Source organism: Ovis canadensis, chromosome 13 (assembly GCF_042477335.2).
Source record: "Ovis canadensis isolate MfBH-ARS-UI-01 breed Bighorn chromosome 13, ARS-UI_OviCan_v2, whole genome shotgun sequence".
NCBI classification, from domain to species: Eukaryota; Metazoa; Chordata; class Mammalia; order Artiodactyla; family Bovidae; genus Ovis; species Ovis canadensis.
Window position 1 is genome coordinate 54,685,411 of NC_091257.1, and position 21,587 is coordinate 54,706,997.

The following is a 21,587-nucleotide window of genomic DNA, read 5'->3' on the forward strand; positions in this document are numbered from 1 at the left end:
ACAGTCCACTTTGGTAGCCAGATGTACCAGGGTTAACTAGATACTCTTTCACCTAAATGGTATATTCATTATTGTCATTCAGAAAGTCTATCAGTTTAGGAGGTTTTTAGTTGCGTGTAAAAGAAACAAACTAGCCTAACCATCAAGGAAACAGGACGGGTTATATCTTTCTCCCAGCACTTCCTTTTTCTCTGGGCTGCACCCTTGTGTGTGATTTTGACATTCTTCCCACTCCAGGGGAGTCTGCTTCCCTATATCTTGGGTGTTGGGCTCAGCCTTGTGGCTTGCTTTGGCCATGCACAATATTTTTTTAATACCTTATTAAGAAATAAGTGGGCTTCCCTGATGGTTCAGCAGGTGAAGAATCTGCCTGCAATGCAGAACAAACAGGAAATGCGGGTTCAATCCTTGGGTTGAGAAGATCCCCTGGAGGAGGAAATGGCAACCCACTCCAGTATTCTTGCCTGAAAAATTCCATAAACAGAGGAGCCTGATGGGCTACAGTCCATGAGTTTGCAAAGGTATTTCTTACTTTCACTCACCCTTCTTGTACTTTTGTGTTGCCATGAGAAGGATAGACCCAGCTCTCTGCCACCAAAAAAAATAAGATAGGTAGGAGAATGGACACATATATATGTGTGGCTGAGTCTCTTTGCTGTCCACCTGAAACTATCAAAACATTATTAATTGGCTATACGCCAATACGAAATAAGAATTTTAGTAAAAAAAAAAAGTAAAATAAGCTATGAGAATATATTGTACAGCACAGGGAATATAGCCAATATTTTATAATAACTATAAATGGAGTATAACCTTTAAAAATCATGATTCACTCAGTTGTACACCTGAAACTTATATTGTACATTAACTGTACCTCAATAATAGATAAATTTAAAAAGGAGAGCCATGTGAGGCCAAACTGAAAACTGCAGAGTGAAGCCAAACCCTGATGAATCCCACTGACATCAACCTTCTTCCTGATGACTCAGAGTTACCTGAGTCAAAATAGATGGCAGTGTTTTAAACCACTGCATCTTGGGGCAGTTTGTTATATAACACTGTTTGGCAATAGCTGACTAGTACTTATTGCTCCTGTAACTAAAGAGCGCAAAGATAGCATGGGGTTCAGGTAGGATTTGAAAGGAATTCTTGTTCTATTTCTTTGTTATTCACTTGGAGCTTCATCCCGGAATCGTTTCCCTTTTGCTGACATGATGACTGTACTGTTTCAGGCTTCACATACCCCAAGCCATCTGGAAGGCAAGAGGCTTTTCTTCTTAAACCATCACAGAGAAGTCCTGAGCTTCACTCTGATTATGCCAGCAGAGGTCACATGTCTGTTCTGGGTCATTGTTGAGCAAGGAGGGTGGGATTATACAACCTGGTTTGTATCAACCAGAGTCCCCTCTTAAAGATGGGAGTGGGTTGTCTTTTCCCATAATCCATGGTGTGCCTCATTAGATGTGGGAGAGAGTGAAATAGATGCTGGGAGACACCATCAATGTTAATTATGGGGAGAGTCTAAAATCTTGGAACATTGTTTTGGATTTCTGTTAATACTTTATTTTTCTCAAGACATTTTCCTATCTCGTGTTGCTGGGCTAGCTTGAGCTGGAGAGAGGGGACTTATCCTCTAGATCACACATGTTCCTGGGTGAATTGTAAAGCATGTGACCCCATGCTGCCTTAGACACTAGAAAGTAAGTGGGAGCTTAGCTTTTCATAGGGCTTCACTGTTAAACTTCCAACTCATGATGTCTCAGGATTTGGGGAAAATTAAAAACTGGTTTGGTCTACTAGATTTGAAGGTCTCTAACGTAGAGGATGAGTTAATGCTAATGTAATAAGAACTTGAACGAGAGACATGCATTGGTGTGGACATCACTCCACTGACTCTTAGCCTCCATTGCTTCTGATGAGAAGTCAGCTGCAAACCCTGTTATTGTCCGGACACACAGGAAACATCAGATTAAAATGTTTGTTGAATTTATGAATTAAAAACTGGAAGCAAAGTCTTCTGCTCTTTCTAGTCTGACTTTCTTTCAAGAGTACCCTGTCACTTCTTTCTAGTAAAACCTTCCCTTGTACATTTCATGCTCCCACTGAAGCCTCTGCAGGAAAGTGAACCAAACAAATCAATCCAGGTCATTTTTTCAACCACGGGCATTAAAACAATCATCTGTTACTCTCTGTGCTTCCAAGAGTCCTCCTTGACCCTCAGTTATTTGAAAGACTGAACAAGCCTTATTATCCAATGTGCTTTAGTCATTCAACATGTCTGTCATTCTGTAAATATCACTGAACACCTACTGTGCTCCAGATGCTATGAGGGATGCAGAATTGAATAGAGTTAATACTTTTCATCAAGAACCTGGGTGCTGTTATCCAGTCATTCACAGTTTCAGGAAAACCCTGGACAGAAGGGACGATTGAGGTCTTTGATGAAACTACAGTTTCCCAGGGAGCAGCTTGCCTGTCTTCTTGTGGGATTATTTACCTTATCGTCTCTAGTCATAGATGGCCTCAGTTCTGTTTGAAACATCTGTTAATGATAAGACAAAAAGTGATCTAGATTAAGCATTTTGATGTGCATCAGCCTAGGTATTAGGTATATTCCCATATTCTTACATTCATTTATTTGACATTTCTTCCTGTAAATCTCCTCAGGCCTATGCAGGGGCATTTTTCAGTTTGATGTGCTGGGTAATATTCTGGTTAAGTAATGGCCAATTTGGGAATGCAGACTCAGCTATGTTTTCCTCAAGTCCATTTTTCTCTTTGTGCTTTTTTCCAGTTGAGTTATGCCTTGAACCATACAAACAGAAAACTATCGTTAGAACCTAAAATAACTGTCAATGCCAAGATTGTTGTCGTTGGTGCATCCAATGTTGGAATTTCCTTCCTAGAAACGTTGGTATTTTGGTAAGTTGTTTTACTTTATTTATTAGTTTGTTTTTAAAGGGGCCTTTCTCTTCGCACACCTGAGAAGGTCCCTTGAAAAGATAGACCTGATATTTTTTCAACACCTCACTTACCTTGCCTAGGTAGATTAATAAAAAATGAATCAGAGGAATATTCTAGATCAGAGGTTGGCAAACTCTAGCCTCTCAGGTCAAAGCAGCTCCACCTGCTTTTGAAAATAAAGCTTTAAAGGAACACAGTAATGCTCATCTAATTTATGTTTTGTCTCTATTTTGTTAATACAGTGACAGCTTTGAGTAGCCGTGACAGGAACCATGTGGCCCACAGTGCCTAGTATATGTCACTCTGACCCTTTCAAGATGTTTTTCAGCCCGGTTCTATACTAGTGCTCACTTTTTGGCTGAATTATAAGAATCACCTAGAGCATTTGTTGAAGATGTAGATTCCCAGACCTTGTAGACATAGGGAAGAAGAAAGTCCCATGGAGGGCCCTGGGAACTTGTATTTTAACAGATGTTCTATGTGATCAAGCAGGTGTGGGGATGGACCAGTTTTGACTTTATGTATCAAGAACAGGCTTCAGAGGTGGCAGGCAGGCCTGGACGTTTCTTTCGACCCCTGCATTTTGGGTGTCAGGGGATTCCTGAGGCCTCTCAGCTCCCCCCACTAGCTTTCTATTTGCTCAGCAAATTTCAGTCCCTCTTTAACAGGAAGAGCCCCGGGTTATGTCCAAGAACTTGTGTTTGTGGCCTGGTATCTCCACCACCAGCACGGAACTGCCAGTGTGTACCTGGCTTTTCTCAGATCCAGGTTACTTTTATAAAAAGTCTGCACGTGTTTTCAAAGACCCTGGTTTGGAGGAAATGCAGACTCCTAAGTTAGAAGAATATTTCTTTCCCCAAATCTTTTGTTCAGGATCACATGAGAAAACTTTGGCTATCATTCAAAACTGTAGGTGCTAAGAGGGGAGTGGGCTAAGGGGGAAAGGTATCCCCACTAGCTGATTGGTGAGGGCTAAGCAAGGAGAGGGGCAGAGGAAAGGACCCCTAGAAGGTATTTGTTCCTGGTGGACAGGGGGATGAGCTAACCCCAGGTGATTAGTTTACTCATTTGACCTCACATTTAATGGAAGATTTTTTCGCTTCCCAGCCAGTTTGTTCAGTTATTCAGAACACACCCTTAGTTAACCAGATATAAGTCACCTGTCTTTAATTTTTTTAATTAATTAATTTTTGGTTGTGCTGGGTCACCATTGCTGGGCATGGACTTTCTCTAGTTGTGGTGAGCAGGGGCTACTCTTTGCTGTGGTGTGCTGGCTTCTCTTCTGAAGAGCACAGGCTCTGGGTGCCAGCTCAGTAGTCATGGTATGTGGGTTTAGTTGCTCTGAGGCATGTGGAATCTTCCTGGACCAGGGATTGACCCCATGTCATCTGCGTTGGCAGGCAGATTCAGATCCACTGTACCAACAGTGAAGTCCTAATTTAAAAAAAAAAAAAAAAATATATATATATATATATATATAGTAGTTCTGAGTCTTGGTTGCGTCACGCAGAATCTTCCATCTTTGTTGCAACATTCATGCCAACTGTAAGATGCAGCATGCAGGATCTAGTTCTCTTAGCAGGGATTGAACCCGGGCCTCCTGCACTGGGAGCACGGAGTCTCAGCCACTGGACAGCCAGGGAAGTCCCATAAGTCTCCTGTCTTGAAATTAGAACAAAGTTCACAGGCTTTAAATACTGTTGTCAGTTTACCACAATCTTGCATTGCAAGAAAGGAATTGTGAGATGCACTCAGGAAACTTCCTTTTCGCTGCCTGTGCCATTCTGTAGTCTGAAGTCTTCCCTGTTCTGACAGGACTCCTCACCTAAGATTCTGAAAAACAGTTGTGTACAGCCATTTTTGAATGATTAATGATCTGGGTGGAGTTGTGAAATTATAGTAGAGAAGAAGTTATCATAAACAGATCTTAAATCTTAATTTAGCTATATATCCAGTCATTATGTCTCGTTTAAAATGATTACATTGATATATACACATATAATTTTCTTTTTATGGAATCAACTTATATTTAATAAAGACAGGTATAAATTTTGATGTAAGTACTTGGTTGATTAAATTCCTCAATCAGACAGACCTTTTTAAAGCATTTTAAAGCACTCGTGGTTCTCTATCATCGTTGCACAGATTACGTCCACTAAAAATAGACCAGTATCAGTTTACGGATATCTAATCCCGAAGAGAGGAAATAGTTCTCTCATTATGTTCTCTAATTATTTCAAATCAGCAATCACCATAGTAACCTGCTGTAGATTTTACTTAACAGTTTAACTGCCATTTGAAATGGATTTTATAAATGATTCGAGTTGGAATGAAATGGAAGAGACACAGTTTTCACCAAGCACTGACCTCCAGTAAGGATTAAATCCACATTTTGGAGGCAAGATTTAGGAGTCGCCCTCCTGTGCTCCTGCTCTGTGTTATTAAACCCAGGGGCCCTGTAGTTTCCAGAAAATCCATCTGAAGCCCAGTACAGCAACCTCTTTTTCCAGAAAATCTGGTCACCCTGTCATCTGGTGACAAAGCAAACACAACTCTTTGTTCTTACATTATTTGCATGCAGAAAAACTGCAAAGCACCTTGGGTCTCCCCTTCAGATACCAAAAGCAGCCCTTGCAGAAGTTCTTGGCCTTGTCATGTTCTTCTTTCCCCAAGTGCCATGACACTACTAGGATGTTGATGTGATTTGTCCACAGTCACCAATTAACACATCAGGGGGCTTCCCTCATAGCTCGCCTGCAACTAGGAGACCCCAGCTCGATTCCTGGGTTGGGAAGATCTGCTGGAGAAGGGATAGGCTACCCACTCCAGTATTCTTGGGCTTCTCTGGTGGCTCAGCTGGTAAAGAATTCGCCTGCAATGCAGGAGACCTGGGTTCTATCCCTGGGTTGGGAAGATCCCCTGGAGAAGGGAAAGGCTACTCACTCCAGTATTCTGACCTGGAGAATCGCAAAGAAGATCACAAAGAGTTGGACACAGCTGAGCAACTTTCACTTTCACCAACACAGATATCCAGGTGTGAGCTCCACATGAGGAGGGAGTGTTGAGGGGATGTTTGGGGTTTTGGATTTTAGTACAACATTCTGTCTGGTCCTCAGCTGCTACCCACCCACAGCCACAGCTGCTCAGAGGACACCCCTTCCTGTCTGGTCATCAGGCTAGTGGATTGCTTGGTGACTTCTTCTTGTCCTCCTGAGGGCAAGCCCTCCTGGGCCTTCCAGTGCCCAGTGACATGACTGGCAGGCATTTCTAGAGACACCCACCACCCGCCATGTGTGTCCATGTCCTCCTGGTCCTGGTGAATCCTCTGGTGCTGAGTTGAGTGGCCTCAGACTTTCTATGATCTCTGTCGACCCTCCTGAGCCAGCCCTAGCTGGCTGATACAAAGGGGAAAGGGGCAGGGTGGCTCAAGGTGGAGGGGGAGCTCAGCTAACTTGCCCCCCGTCCCCCACACCAGGTCTGTGCATCTGTCTTCTGAGGGCACTGTGCCTGAGAAACTCCGCAGGGGGCAGAGGAGGGAACGAGTTCAGGCCCCCAGACCCCACCTGGCAGGCACATCCTGGCCTCCTTCCCCATCACTCACCTTGTCAGGACGTGTGCCCCCATGGTGGGGACCAGGGGCTGGGCAGGGGGAGGACAGCAGGCATGCCAGGGAGCTTTCTTGAGGTGGGGGGCATAGAGCAGAAAACCCCCACTCATCTGTGGAACAGAGGGCAGTGAAGTGGAGGGGAAAGGGAACTTTTAAGACCCTTTTGCTGTGTTTTTCATCATGCCCAAGACATTCAGGTGATGGACATGAGCTATATTAAAATTGTAGTTCTCATGATTGATAGGTGGTGTTTGTTTGGCTGCCTGGCCCTTTGGGACAGAAAGGTGTTGTCTTAGGTGGTGTAGTTGTTTGGTCTTATCCTTCCTGGTCCTTCTGCTTAAAACCCCAAACACTGGTTTTTGGCAGAAAGCTCTTGGCCTCAGCCATCAGTCCCCCTCTATGGCCAACCAGAGCTGCAGTCCTGCCCTCCTCCCCTGCTGAGGGAGGGTCATGCCAGGGGACCCCCAGTCCTGCCAACCCTGAGGTGCTGTCACACCAAGAGCTCCACCAACTCTGTCAGAGTTTAGTCTAAAGGGAACTCCCTGTTCTCAGATCAACAGCCAGGTCCAGAGGGGAGCTTCCATCACCTGTCAGAGATGCCGTGTCCTAAAGGAGAGCTTTGCAAGGAAGTCAGAAAGCTCTTTCCAGAAAGCAAGGGACCTTTTTCCTCATAGCCAGTCATATTTTTACCAGCTCCTTGTTCCTGTGGAACTCCCCAAATGCAATGCTTTGACAATGTTGGGCTTTCTACAACGGTACTCCAAAATCAGTTTTTACAAAGAATTATGGACATGCTCTACCAAAAAAGGGGCATGGGATAAGAACCAGGTCCATGAACTCATTTTATGTCTTATGTCCTTTTTACTCGAAAGTTTGGTCTGGACTCCAGCAAGATAAGCATCACCTGGGAGCTTATTAGAAAGAGCCTCAGGCCCCACCACTGTCAGTGTCCCAGATAGACATTTTATCTTCCAGAATTGTACACAACAGCTTCTTCCTTCTGTCTTTGTCATCAAGCCACTGAGCTGAAGCATTTACTGTTTGATTCTGTTTCAGCTCATGTGTCTCTATGCCTTGTGTATTATATTATTTACTCTCAATTATGGAGCAGCTCCTTTTAATCCATTACTTTAAAATCTTTCCTAATTCAATTCTGATGTAAAGAATCTCTCGAGGAGCCTCTAATGGCCCTAGAGAAACACATGAATGAACCCTGAGATGACAGTGACTGAAAGCAGCCCCGGGTGGTGTCCCCACAACTCTGGGTGGGTGGACGAAGATGCCCTTTGGTTCTCAGGGAGCTCCAGTGGGCGCCAGGTCCCCCACTGCCTCATCTTCCACTCCTGCCCCCAGGAAGAGGTGTCAAAATTCCCACCGTGTCATCTCACCCCAGGGTGAAATTTCTGGTTTTCGACCTGGGCCTTGATCCCACATCCCTGTGGGCATGTCAAGGTAACTAAGAACAGCTTGGAGCTACAGGGCACGTTTGTGAAGCTGCAGTTGTGCCACGTGGCCGGAACACACGCTATCAGGTGGCGCAGGACTATGCCGTGCCCAGCGTTAACTGTGGATCTGGCGGCTGCAGCCAAGCGCTTACAACTTAATGAGGCTTCTTATCTCCACCTTTGTCCGAGGACAGCTGAGGTCTTCAGTGTGGCCTGTCACTAATTAGGTGATTCATTAAGTAGTGCTTACGTGCGGATCTAAGAGCTGAACCCCAGCGAACAGGTTGCTGGCTGTCCTGTTGTGTGCTGCTGGCCTCTGCCCCAGGGATTGAGGGCCCTGTGCTGGCTCCGATCGCCCTCTGGGTACCCCGGAAATGCGAGGTGGCGGCCAGGCCGTGGCACCTGCTGTGGAGCAGGCAAGAGATCCCTGAGGCAGGTCACATATCACATCTTGTTGCATTGGCATCACGATGAGGCCTGTGGTGGCGGTGTGGGGAGAGGGGAGAAGGGCTGGTACAGAGGCCTCTCTGATGGCCTGGGGAGATGGAAGGTGAGGGGTGGGGACAGTGCCTCCCCAGGCAGAAGGAGCTGGCATCCCGCATCCAGAAAAGACTGATCCAGAGTGTCCTCGTCACCATCAGCTTTCCTAATCTCTTCCTAGTATTGAAGCGCACAGGCATCCCTGGGTTTTCCTGCATTTTGCAGATACTGCATTTTTTTTTTTTTTACAAATTGAAGGTTTGTGGAAGCCCTGCATTGTCAGATGATGGTTAGCATTTTATAGGAAAAACGTATTTTTTAGTTAGTATGTTGTTTTTGTAGACATCATGTTACTGTGCACTGAATAGACTATAGTATTTGGTAAACATAACTTTTGTGTGCACTTGTAAACAAACAAACAAAAAAATACAGGTGACTCATTTTATTGGGATATTGGCTTTATTGTGGGTCTGGAACCAAATCCACAGTATCTCTGAGGTAGCCTGTGACTAAGGTTAAATGAAAGTATCATGGTTTACTGACGTCATTCCTTCCTGCTCCCTTCAGGAGATCTTTTCTCATCTCCAGTGGCTCACTTTAGAGGCTCCCAGAGCAAAAGGAAAGCAGCCTCTCTGAGCAATGTCAGGCCTTTTTGGGAATCAGCTAACTGCCGTGTTTTGTGGGTTCTCTGAGCCCCCAGGGTGAAAGATGTTAAATGGGAAGTGCTTTCTCCATAATGGCACGAAACATAAACCACACGTGTGGACCAGTAACAGAGTCATCTGCTCGGCCTCCAGCCTCTACAATCAACTCATTTTCAAATGATGACATTGGCCCCTATCTTGGTTTACATTCCTGTAAATGCTGAAAACAAAGAATTTGGTGCCAGTAGTTTATTTGGAGGTGATCTCTGAGAACTACCTGAGTGAGCAGGTGAGATGGGACAGGCAGGAAAGCCAACAAAGCCCCCAGATCACATGCCTTTGGGTCATTGTAGACACTGAGGCTCAGTGCTGCCAGGACCTGCAGGGTCACAGCTGGGAGCAGTCCCTCTGTGCTCAAGGAAGCAGGTATTTACCCACCAGTTCTTATCCATCTGGTCACTCTTGGGCTATGCTTCCATCCTGTCCCTCAAGCTGCCACGGTCAGGGGGTAACCCTGGGCAGAGAAGGCAGGAAAGCACTGAGGCAGGAGGACCATTTACAGGGGATGTGTGTGTGTGTGTGAGGGGGGGGTCCCCTCCTAACCTGGTTTCTTTTGTTTGTTCTCCTTTCTTTCTGTTTTTAAAAATACTTATTTATTTGGCTGCGCCCAGCCTTAGTTGTGGCAGGCAGGATCTAGTTCCCTGACCAAGGATGGAACCCAGCCCCCTGCACTGGGAGCGTGGAGTCTTAACCACTGGACCACGAGGGAAGTCTATGTTCTCTTTTCTTAATCTTCATACCATTGCCCTTTAATGATGAAGAAGGCAATGGCACCCTACTCCAGTACTCTTGCCTGGAAAATCCTAAGGACTGAGGATCCTGGTGGGCTGCAGTCCTTGGGGTCACGGAGAGTCTGATGCAACTGAGCGACTTCACTTTCACTTTTCACTTTCATGCATTGGAGAAGGAAATGGCAACCCACTCCAGTGTTCTTGCCTGCAGAATCTCAGGGATGCAGAGCCTGGTGGGCTGCCGTCTCTGGGGTCTCACAGAGTCGGACGCAACTGAAGCAACTTAGCAGCAGCAGCAGCCCTTTAACGAAGTGGGCAGGTCTAGACAAAGGCAGAGGAAAGAGAGGCAAGAAGAGAAAACTGTGTCAGGAGGCTCTCCTGATCTCCTGCCACCTCTGTCCCCAGGCATCCTGGAGGCTTTAGAGAGATCCCAGGCATTCTGCTTCACCAGAAACCTCAGTGGGAACAAAGTGGGCAAGAAGGTTCCTGGGTAGGGAAGATCCCCTGGAGAAGGAAATGGCAACCCACTCCAGTACTCTTGCCTGGGAAATCCCGTGGACAGGGGAGCCTGGTGAGCAAAAGAGTCGGACACAACTTAGTGACTAAAACAACAACAACTTTTTGTATAAGCAACAGTTTGCAAAAATTCCAAACTCTACAATTCTATAATCAAAGCTACTTTTCTGGGTAAGGGTGACTAGGTTGTAGTTATAAAAAGACAGCTTCCTGAGACCCTGTTCCTGTGGTAACGATCCAGCAGAGTTGCAGTGCACCCAAGGAATGTGTATTTTTAAGACTCTCCAGGTAATTTTGACACACAGCCAGGTTTAATCACCGTTTATGGAGACTTTTCCTTAAACTTGGCAGTCTTACCCGTAAGGAAACCTATTCCCCCGCAACCCTGATTGCTCATTGTAATTGAGCTGTTTTTATGGGCTGTGTCTTCCAAACCACATTTTCTGATTCTCAACAAATCATATAACTTCTAAGTCACATTGTTACTTTGGGGCTTACCAGGCATAATTATTAACATATCATTAAACATTGCATAGCTGAAACCATTGCCCCAGGTTCATAGTATTTATGTGTTAAATTGGACCCAGTAGAAAGCATTTCATGAAGCTTCATGCTTCAACTATTCGCCATTAAGAATGAAGGCTCAAGAAGATACCTGCTGAGCATGAGGAGACCTGCCCTGACTGTGTCAATAAAGCTTTCCTAACCTCCAGTATGTGCCCAAAGCATAGCACCCTCCTCACCCTCCCCACCCAGAAGTGATCTCACTTGCTTTTTAAAAACTATCCGGGTCTTTCTGTTTATTTCTTTTTATTTTATTTTTGGCTGGGCTGGGTCTCTGTTGCTGCATGTTCTTTCTCTAGTTGCAGTGAGTGGGGGCTACTCTTCGTTGCAGTACATGGGCCTCCCATTGTGGTGGCTTCTCTTTGCAGAGCACAGGCTCTAGGGTGCATGGGATTCAGTCCCTGTGGCCCACAGCCTTAGCTGCTCCGTGGCACGTGGAATCCTCCCAGACCAGGGACTGAACCTGTGTCTCCTACATTGGCAGGCAGATTCTTAGCCACTTGACCACCAGGGAAGCCACCTCTCATTTCCTATTGAATTCCCACAATGCTTGTTTTTTCCAGTCTTGAGGGATGATTCTGATTCAGCCTTGTACTTTTCTACCTCTTGTGTGTGAAGGGTTTCCAGTTTGCCTTTTGCAGGTGCCATCTTGGTATTTACACCTTGCACATGCTCAGAGGATAAATGTATGGCATTTTTCAGTTCAGTTCAGTCACTTAGTTGTGTCTGACTATTTGCGACCCCATGGACTTTGCGACCCCCAGGAAGCACACCAGGCTTCCCTGTCCATCACCAACTCCCAGAGTTTACTCAGATTCATATCCATTGAGTCAGTGACGCCATCCAGCCATTTCATCCTCATTCTCTTACTGCCTTCAGTCTGTCCTTTCCAGCATCAGGGTATTTTCCAACGAGTCAGTTCTTCGCATCAGGTGGCCAAAGTACTGGAGTTTCAGCTTTAGCATCATTCCTTCCAAAGAACATCCAGGACCAATCTCCTTTAGAATGGACTGGTTGGATCTCCTTGCAGTCCTAGGGACTCTCAAGAGTCTTCTCCAACACCACAGTTCAAAAGCATCAATTCTTCAGGACTCAGCTTTCTTTATAGTCCAGCTCTCACATCCATACATGACCAGTGGAAAAACCATAGCTTTAACTAGACAGACCTTTGTGGCAAAGTAATGTCTCTGCTTTTTAATATACCATCTAAGATGGTCGTAACTTTTCTTCCAAGGAGCAAGCATCTTTTAATTTCATGGCTGCAGTCACCATCTGCAGTGATTTTGGAGCCCCCCAAAATAAGGTCTCTCACCGTTTCCATTGTTTTCCCATCTATTTGCCATGAAGGGGTGGGACCAGATGCCATGATCTTAGTAGAAATGTTAAGTTTTAAGCCAACTTTTTCTCACTCCTCATTCACTTTCATCAAGTGGCTCTTTAGTTCTTTGCTTTCTGCCATAAGTGTGACATCATCTGCATATCTGAGGTTATTGATATTTCTCCTAGCAATCTTGATTTCAGCTTGTGTTTCATCCATCCCAGCGTTTCTCATGATGTACTCTGCATATAAGTTAAATAAGCAGGGTCACAAAATACAGCTTTGACATATTCCTTTCCCGATTTGGAACCAATCTGTTTTTCCATGTCCAGTTCTAACTGTTGCTTCTTGACGTGCATACAGATTTCTCAGGAGGCAGGTCACATGGTCTGGTGTTCCCATCTCTTGAAGAATTTTCCACAGTTTGTTGTGATCCACACAGTCAAAGGCGTTGGCATAGTCAGTAAAGCAGAAATAGATGTTTTTCTGGAACTCTCTTGCTTTTTCTTTGATCCAACGGACGTTGGCAGTTTGATCTCTGGTTCCTCTGCCTTTTCTAAATCCAATTTGAACATCTGGAAGTTCACAGTTCATGTACTGTTGAAGCCTGGCTTGGAGCATTTTGATCACTACTTTGCTAGCATGTGAGATGAGTGTAAGTGTGCAGTAGTTTGAGAATACTTTGGCATTGCCTTTCTTTGGGATTGGAATGAAAACTGACCTTCTCCAGTCCTGTGGCCATTGCTGAGTTTTCCAAATTTGCTGGCATATTGAGTACAGTATTTTCACAGCATCATCTTTTAGGATTTGAAATAGCTCAACTGGAATTCCACCACCTCCACTAGCTTTGTTCATAGTGATGCTTCCTAAGGCCCACTTGACTTCACATTCCAGGATTTCTGGCTCTAGGTGAGTGATCACACCATTGTGATTATCTGAGTCATGAAGATCTTCTTTGTTTAGTTCTTCTGTGTATTGTTGCCACTTCTACTTAATATCTTCTACTTCTGTTAGGTCCATACCATTTCTGTCCTTTATTGAGCCCATCTTTGCATGAAATGTTCCCTTGGTATCTCTAATTTTCTTGAAGAGATCTCTAGTCTTTCCCATTCTATTGATTTCCTCTATTTCTTTGCATTGATCACCGAGGAAGGCTTTCTTATCTCTCCTTGCTATTCTTTGGAACTCTGCATTCAAGTGGGTATATATTTCCTTTTCTCTTTTGCCTTTTGCTTCTCTTCTTTTCACAGCTATTTGTAAGGCCTCCTTAGACAACCATTTTGCCTTTCTTTTCTCGGGGATGGTCTTGATCACTGCCTCCTGTTCAATGTCATGAACCTCCTTCCATAGTTTTTCAGGCACTCTATCAGATTTGACCCCTTGAATTTATTTCTCACTTCCACTGTATAATCATAAGGGATTTTATTTAGGTCATACCTGAATGTTCTAGTTGTTTTCCCTACTTCCTTCAATTTAAGTCTGAATTTGGCAATAAAGGAGTTCATGATCTGAGCCACAGTCAGCTCCCATTCTTGTTTTTGCTGACTGTATGGAGCTTCTCCATCTTGGGCTGCAAAGAATGTAATCAATCTGATTTCAGTATTGACCATCCGGTGATGTCCATGTGTAGAGTCTTCTCTTGTGTTGTTGGAAGAGGCTGTTTGCTATGACCAGTACATTCTCTTGGCAAACCTCTATTAGCCTTTGCCCTGCTTTATTCTGCACACCAAGGCCAAATTTGCCTGTTACTCCAGGTATTTCTTGACTTCCTACTTTTGCATTGTAGTCCCCTACAAGAAAAAGGACATTTTTGGGGGGTTTTAGTTCTAGAAGATCTTGTAGGTCTTCACTGAACCATTCAACTTCAGCTTCTTCAGCATTACTGGTCAGGACATAGACTTGGATTAGCATGATATTGAATGGTTTGCCTTGGAAACAGAGATCATTCTGTTGTTTTTGAGACTGTATCCAAATACTGCATTTCAGACTGTTTTGTTGACTATGATGACTACTCCATTTCTTCTAAGGGATTCTTGCCCACAGTAGTAAATATAATGGTCCTCTGAGTTAAATTCACCCATTCCAGTCCATTTTAGTTCACTGATTCCTAAAATGTTGATGTTCACTCTTGCCATCTCCTGTTTGACCACTTCCAATTTGCCTTGATTCATGGACCTAACATTACAGATTCCTATGCAATATTGCTCTTTACAGCATTAGACTTTACTTCCATCACCAGTCACATCCACAACTGGGTGTTGTTTTTGCTCTGGCACTATCTCTTCATTCTTTTTGGAGTTATTTCTCCACTGATCTCTAGTAGCTTATTGGACACCTGCCGACCTGGGGAATTCATCTTTCAGTGTCCTATCTTTTTGCCTTTTCATAGTGTTCATGGGGTTCTAAAGACAAGAATTCTGAAGTGGTTTGCCATTTCCTTCTCCAGTGGACCATGTTTTGTTTGCCTCTTATCCTTCTCCATCAGAGGGCAGACAGAATGAAAACCACAATCATAGAAAACTAACCAGTCTGATCACATGGACCACAGCCTTATCTAACTATAATCCATGCCTTGTAGGGCCACCCAAGATGGACAGGTCATGGTGGAGAGTTCTGACAAAAACATGGTCCACTGGAGAAGGGAATGACATTTTTACTTCATGTATGTAGAGAGGAAAACATCTTAAATCATTTCCTCTAAATCATAAAGCAAAACTCAATTTTATTTTGTTATTTTCGTTGGAACTCCCATATTTTGTTCTCATTTGTTCAACGGACATTTCAAGCATTATATTCATTTTCTTTTTTTTTTTTTTTTGGTGAGGATTATGTTTTAACCTTCATGCACAGATACATAAGCTTTTCCTCTGAGATCGTGCTCCCCAAATCTCCCCCGCCCAACTCCCCTTATCCTAACCACCAGCCTTACTCCACTGCCAGGTCCCTGGAGAATCCACAGAGCACCAAGGTCATGCCAGGCAGGCTGTTGTGCCTAATTGTGGATCCAGTGTTGATAAGAGATCCTTGAGCCCACACACAAGCCTGGATGCAGGCAGGTTTAAGCAACTTCTTCCTTGGCCTTTTCCTCTGGGCTCCATCCTGGTTCCTCCAGGGGCTTCCAGGAGCAGGGGAGACATGCAGGATGGCATCCACTCGGTGAAGGCTGACTGCGTCCCTTTTCAAAGGGCTTAGGGTCATTGATCACAGGCTACTACCCATCCAGTTTTCCCCGGGGGTCAGAGTGTGCCGTTACCAACAGCTTTGTGGCCACACAGGCAGCTGCTGTGTGTCATTGTCACTCACACAACAAAAATGAAGTCAGTGGCCAAGGACGTTGTCCAAAAGTCTCTTTTGTGATCTAAGCAGAAAAAAATATTGCAGAAGGAACTTAAGCATTTTCCAAAGGAAAAGCTAGATTCTCTTAAGAGGATCTCTACTCATAAGAAAGATTTTGCTTCGATTTGCTTTCTCCCTGTAGTTTTCCTCTCATATGGGAAGTCCACATAACTCCTATCTTTGAAATTCCATCATTTTATTCATTTTGTGAAATTACGTGGTATCATTAAGACCAGATTAAGTGTGAGTTATTCTTGGACTAGTCAAATGTGCAGCTAGGTTAAATATCCATCTCGAGCTGGGATTCACTGTTCAGTTGGCAAATATTTTTGTCATTGTGCTGAGCAATTCAGAAAGCAGAGATTTTAGTAAATTAAATTGTAGCATTTAGATTGATATGGGATAATTGGTTTCCCTCCACATTATCTGTTTGTTTGAATAAAACCATTAATGGAAACGGTTAATTAAATTACTTGCTTTGGTTGTCCTAATTTGCACCCCCCCAAGGAAATCAGCAAAAACATAAAAATAAAAAATTATACGCATTCACTGGCAGGTTGACAGGTTTCTACTGCCCAGAAGGGTAAGCAACCTGAGAAGCATTGTGTTTCTTTTATCGTGTTCACCATAACTTGGCAATGTGACCCTCTTTATGTGAAGGATAAGAATGTTTAGACCTAATTCTGTAGCTGTCCTTCCAAAGCATGGAACGAAACGCAATACCTTTTACTTATTTCCCTGGATACTCTAATCCCTCCCTGCCTCACAAGTGTCTTTGAGCCCTTCCTCCCTCTGTATCCACAGCAACATGAAATCCCACTGGAATTATCTGCTGTGAAAATGCAGGTGCACTTGTTTAATGTTTCATTGGCCTGAGCACTTCACTCGAACTTTTTTTTTTTTTGGTTCCATGACATGATGACCTTTGATTTCAGAGTGGAGGGCTCACAGTGATGCTAGATTTTGTTTTCACGCATAAAGCCGATAGTGTGAGACCCAAGATAGTGCCTTTTCCGAGGTGCCACTGCTTCTGCCACATGTCCATACCCAAATGCCCCTGTGATCCCCTCTTCTGTGTGCAGGAACTTTTTAAATATTGAATATTGAAATAATATTGAATTTTGAATATTGAAAGAATAAAAGCCTTAAATGTTTTATCCCCATATTTCATCTGAAGAAAAGCTAAGATCTATATGTATGTGATAAAAAGTATGGTGATTGTGGACTGATACTCTTGTGAAAGTTGCTCAGTTGTGTCTGACTCTTGGCAACCCCAGGGACTGTAGCCTGCCAGGCTCTTCTGTCCATGGGATTCTTCAGGCAAGAATACTGGAGTGGGTTGCCATTTCTTTCTCCAGGGGATCTTCCCAACGTGGGAATCGAAACCAGGTCTCCCACATTGCTGGTGGATTATTTACTGTCTGAGCCACCATAACTATCTAAGAGTATTTTATAACTCTCTCAGAGTATTCTAAGAGTACCTAAGAGTACTATAACTAAGAATATTATGACTATCTAAGTGCCATCACTTCATGGGAAATAGATGGGGAAACAGTGGAAACAGTGTCAGACTTTGTTTTTCGGGGCTTCAAAATCACTGCAGATGGTGATTGCAGCCATGAATTTAAAAGACACTTACTCCTTGGAAGGAAAGTTATGACCAACCTACATACCATATTAAAAAGCAGAGACATTACTTTGCCAACAAAGGTCCATCTAGTCAAGGCTATGGTTTTTCCAGTGGTCGTGTATGGATGTGAGAGTTGGACTGTAAAGAAAGCTGAGTGCCAAAGAATTGATGCTTTTGAACTGTGGTGTTGGAGAAGACTCTCGAGAGTCCCTTGGACTGCAAGGAGATCCAACCAGTCCATTCTGAAGGAGATCAGCCCTGGGATTTCTTTGGAAGGAATGATGCTAAAGTTGAAACTCTGGTACTTTGGCCACCTCATGCGAAGAGTTGACTCATTGGAAAAGACTCTGACGCTGGGAGGGATTGGGGCAGGAGGAAAAGGGGGCAACAGAGGATGAGATGGCTGGATGGCATCACCAACTCGATGGACATGAGTTTGAGTGAACTCCAGGAATTGGTGATGGATAGGGAGGCCTGGTGTGCTGCAGTTCATGGGGTCGCAAAAACTCAGACTGAGCAACTGAACTGAACTGAACTGAACTGAAGAGTATCTTATACTCTGTTATAAATTTAAGAAATTAAATATTTGGATGTTTCTAAATCAGGATGACTGAGATAGCTATCACAGAAAGATATAAGGTTAGAGATAAAATGGAAATGCTGGTGGTAATTTCATATAAAGGCATGAAAGAGGCAGGAACTTCATGGAACAGCAAGAAGATTGACTTTCAAAGAAGAGTGGGAAGGCAAGGTTATGCCGCAAACATAGGAACTGAGATACCATGCTCATGAATTTGAACTTAATGTTTTGGTCATAAAAATAATTAACATGCATTGAAAATGTTCAGTGTAGCAGGAAATATTCTCAGCATTTTATAGGTGCTATTTAATCTCATCCTCACATCGCTCATATGAGGAATAAGGCTTTATTATTTTCATTTCACAGGCCAGAAACTGAGCCACAGAAAGGTTGAATAACTTGCCTGAGGCCAAAGAGCTAGAAAGTGCTCCAGACAGGAGTCCAGTAAGACAATCTGACCCGTGACCCCATGGTCCTAGCCACACTGCTCTGCATTCACCAAAGTGTTGAGCAGACATGGGGACTTTAAGCCAGGAACAATTGAGCTTGGATTTAATTTAAAAAGAGTTCCCAGGAAGATAGACAGGAGAGATACTTGTGCCAGAGAGACTAACCCTGGGACTGTTTTCTCTAGGTAAGAAGGTGAGCTAAGGCAGTGTGTCCTGGGAATGGCAGGTGTCGGGTGTTCAAGAGACGTGGACAATGCAAACATAACTGGACGTTATGTTTGGGAGGGAGGGTAGGAGCCCCAGGTTCCTAACTTAAGAGGTGGTCTGTTGACCATGTCTTTGATGAAGGTGAAAGAGAAGTGGGATGGGGCCACAGGCCTGTTGTTTGGACACATACTGGATTTAGTATGCCTGTGGAGTGGCCACATTAGGACTGATGGGCATCTGGAAATTAGATTTCTAGCTCAGAAAAAAAAAAAGGTATAATTTAAAGACATAAGATGAAGTCATGGTGGTCAGTTCCATCACCTGGTCAATCCCAGGCTGAGCATGGAGCCTGGGAAGCTTGGCAAAGGGTAGTTGGGCCATGAGGAGATGGTGAAGAAAGCAGTCTTCAAGGAGAACCTCAAGGCAGTGCCGTCTCAGATTGAGAGTTCTATATGTTAGCTCCTGGACGGGGCCTCCTCCATGGACCCACCCGTCCCTATTTCCTCCAGCTTTCCCTCCTCAGAATTACCATCAGCAGTGGCACCTTACCCACCATTGCTAGTCCATGGGTGAGCCCTAGAACCCTGCACACGTCTCTGCCTTTCTTCAGTCAAACCCCCTGTGGAGTCAACTGTCCACTTCCTGCCTGGACCCTGGATAATATGAGGATCTTCCCTCATTCCCACCCACCATTCCTTTACAAGTCAGTGCATAGAGACTTCTAGCTGCTGCCCAGTATTTATTCTGTACTTTGCCTTGATAACAGAACCCTGGGCAGAGTGGTTCTTGGAAAACCCAGTGTGTTTCTCTTTGAAAACCCACGTTTCCTAGCCTCCCTTGCTGCTACGTACGGCCATGTCACTAAGTTCTGCTATGTCAGTGGACACACCACGTGAGACTTTCAGGGAAGCTCCTTAAAGAGCAGCCCTGTCTACCCATTCCTCCTCCCTTCTGCCTATAATGTGGATGTGGGGTGGATGTGATGGCTGGACTCCAGGAGCCGCCTTGGACCTGAGGTGACTTTAGGAATGGAAGACGCACACTGAGAAGCAGAGAAGCAGGGTCTGCTGACGGCATAGCTCCACCTTATCAGCACGAGACAGGTCACTTTCAGGCTTCTTAAGTACAGTTAAAAGAGAAATTTGCTGGGAGAGGCAGGAGGGGAGCTTGAAGAGGAGACAGGATTAATGGGAGACCTCTCTCTTCTGAATTGGAGGGGGAAGGAAGATTGCTCTTGTTGGAGTACGTGGAGCTCGCAAAAAGGGAAATGGGGGAGGGGTCCTGCCAGGGGGGCTTCTTTTCTGTTTTCCTTATGACGTGGGAGGTGTTCTCAGTTGAAAATGAGAAAGGGCATAGTAAGGAGAATGATAAAGGGTGAAATGGCAACCCTGAAGAGTGGATGAGGAGTCAGAGAAGCCACAAGGAAGACCACAGAAGGAATTTGGCTGAGGCTAAAGCAGAGGAGTAAATAAAAATAGATAAAAATTAATGAACAGATAAAAATTAAGAAAATGCTCCTCCTCTAATCTTTTGTTGACACCTTTAACTGTGTAATATAATTCTGGGTAATGTAGGGCAGTAATTTGGCAAATTAAAGTCATTCTACAAGTGGTCCATGTTGTTACTTCAAATTATTCAGTGCCAAAGAGATTGTTTTTGTTGTAAAAGATATCGCTGAATAATCACTAAGCCTCCTATTCACACAGAGATGTGAAAGAGGCCTGCATATAGATGTTATTTATATAACATAAACCATATTTTGATCACTTAGCCTCCAAAGCCCAAATAAATTTTGACCACATGTGAGTATAAACACATATTATTATTTGCATTTTCCATTAAATGGTAAGAAATCAAAGGCCTATGATTGGTGTGTTTGCAGACTGGCCGCCCTAAGTAGTTGGGGTTAATTGTAACCTTTATGTAATTTGAATGGATTCAAAATTATTACTGTTAGAGGATAGATGTTCTTGGTTTTCTTTGTATCAAATAAGAATATTCGCCTTTAAATGACACACATCCCTAGAGACTTTAGAGCAGACCCTTTCATAATATTTAGCTACTTTTAAATGTCAGGTGCAGTTGAATTTATTCCATTGCCGGCCGTGTGTGCCTTCACCAAAAGGCTCCGGCTTTTAATGGTACTTAACAGATTGTCAGCAAATTGATAGCATTTCCACGTTTGGAAATTTTCCAGTTCCCTCCTGGGTAAGGAGGGCGGGTGTTCTTCTCTAACTTGGAGATGGTTTCTTTTTTGGCGTTCGTTGGTGTAAGAGGAGGGGTAAACCAAGAAGATATTTTTAGGGAAAAAAAATACGTTCCTTGTCCTGCTGAAGGCCAGCAGAAGATCAGCTCACCCAGAAAATGTTGCTGACTCTAGCTGGAGGGTAGATCTGCCCAGTAGGAGAGCTGTAAACATTTCAGGGAAACCTAGAGGGAAGGAGCACTGAGAAGCACCCACTTAACGTGTGTACTGAGTGGACTGCTCACCATCCCCCAGAGCACTGGTCTCCGGGAAACCTGGCTGAATGAATGGAACCGGTGCTACTTGGGGTCAGAAGGCAAGGCTTTCATTTCTGGTCCAGCTGTTTCTGACCTTCCTGACCATGAAGAAATTATCTACCATTTTCAACCTTGATTTTCTTCAGCCTGAAATACAGATAAATGCAAACCTGCCTCCCGCCCCCGGCAGAATTTGTCTTGAAGATTAATCTCTATGACGATGCCCATAAGCGCACCTTGAGCCCTGGAAAGCCTGATGCGAATAAATAGAAGGCAGCTTTGCTCTCGAAAGGAATCCTCCAGCATTCTCCCCTCTGTGATGCTGTGGCCTCCTGATTTGAGTAGTTACAAACATCTGAAAGTCATAAATCTATTGTTGACTGTGGGAATTAGATGACCTTTGCATCCCTGTCCACAGTTTGGGGTCTTACAGGGCAGTGGAGACCAAGGTTAGGTGAGAAGATGCTGGAGCCAAACCACATAGTTCATATCCTACCTCCAGACTTCCTGGGTGTACTGTCTTTGGCAAATCGCTTTGCCTCCGTTCCATACAA

General features: G+C 44.2%; 1 protein-coding gene across 1 annotated transcript in view; it reads left to right on the forward strand.

The window, feature by feature from the left end:
• CFAP61 (cilia and flagella associated protein 61) overlaps window positions 1-21,587 on the forward strand; it is a 249,520-nt gene that overhangs the window by 142,391 nt on the left and 85,542 nt on the right. Inside the window, exon 18 of the mRNA XM_069547844.1 lies at window positions 2,795-2,922. Within this exon, the coding sequence (XP_069403945.1) occupies window positions 2,795-2,922 (128 nt within the window). The remainder of the gene's footprint in view (window positions 1-2,794; window positions 2,923-21,587) is intronic.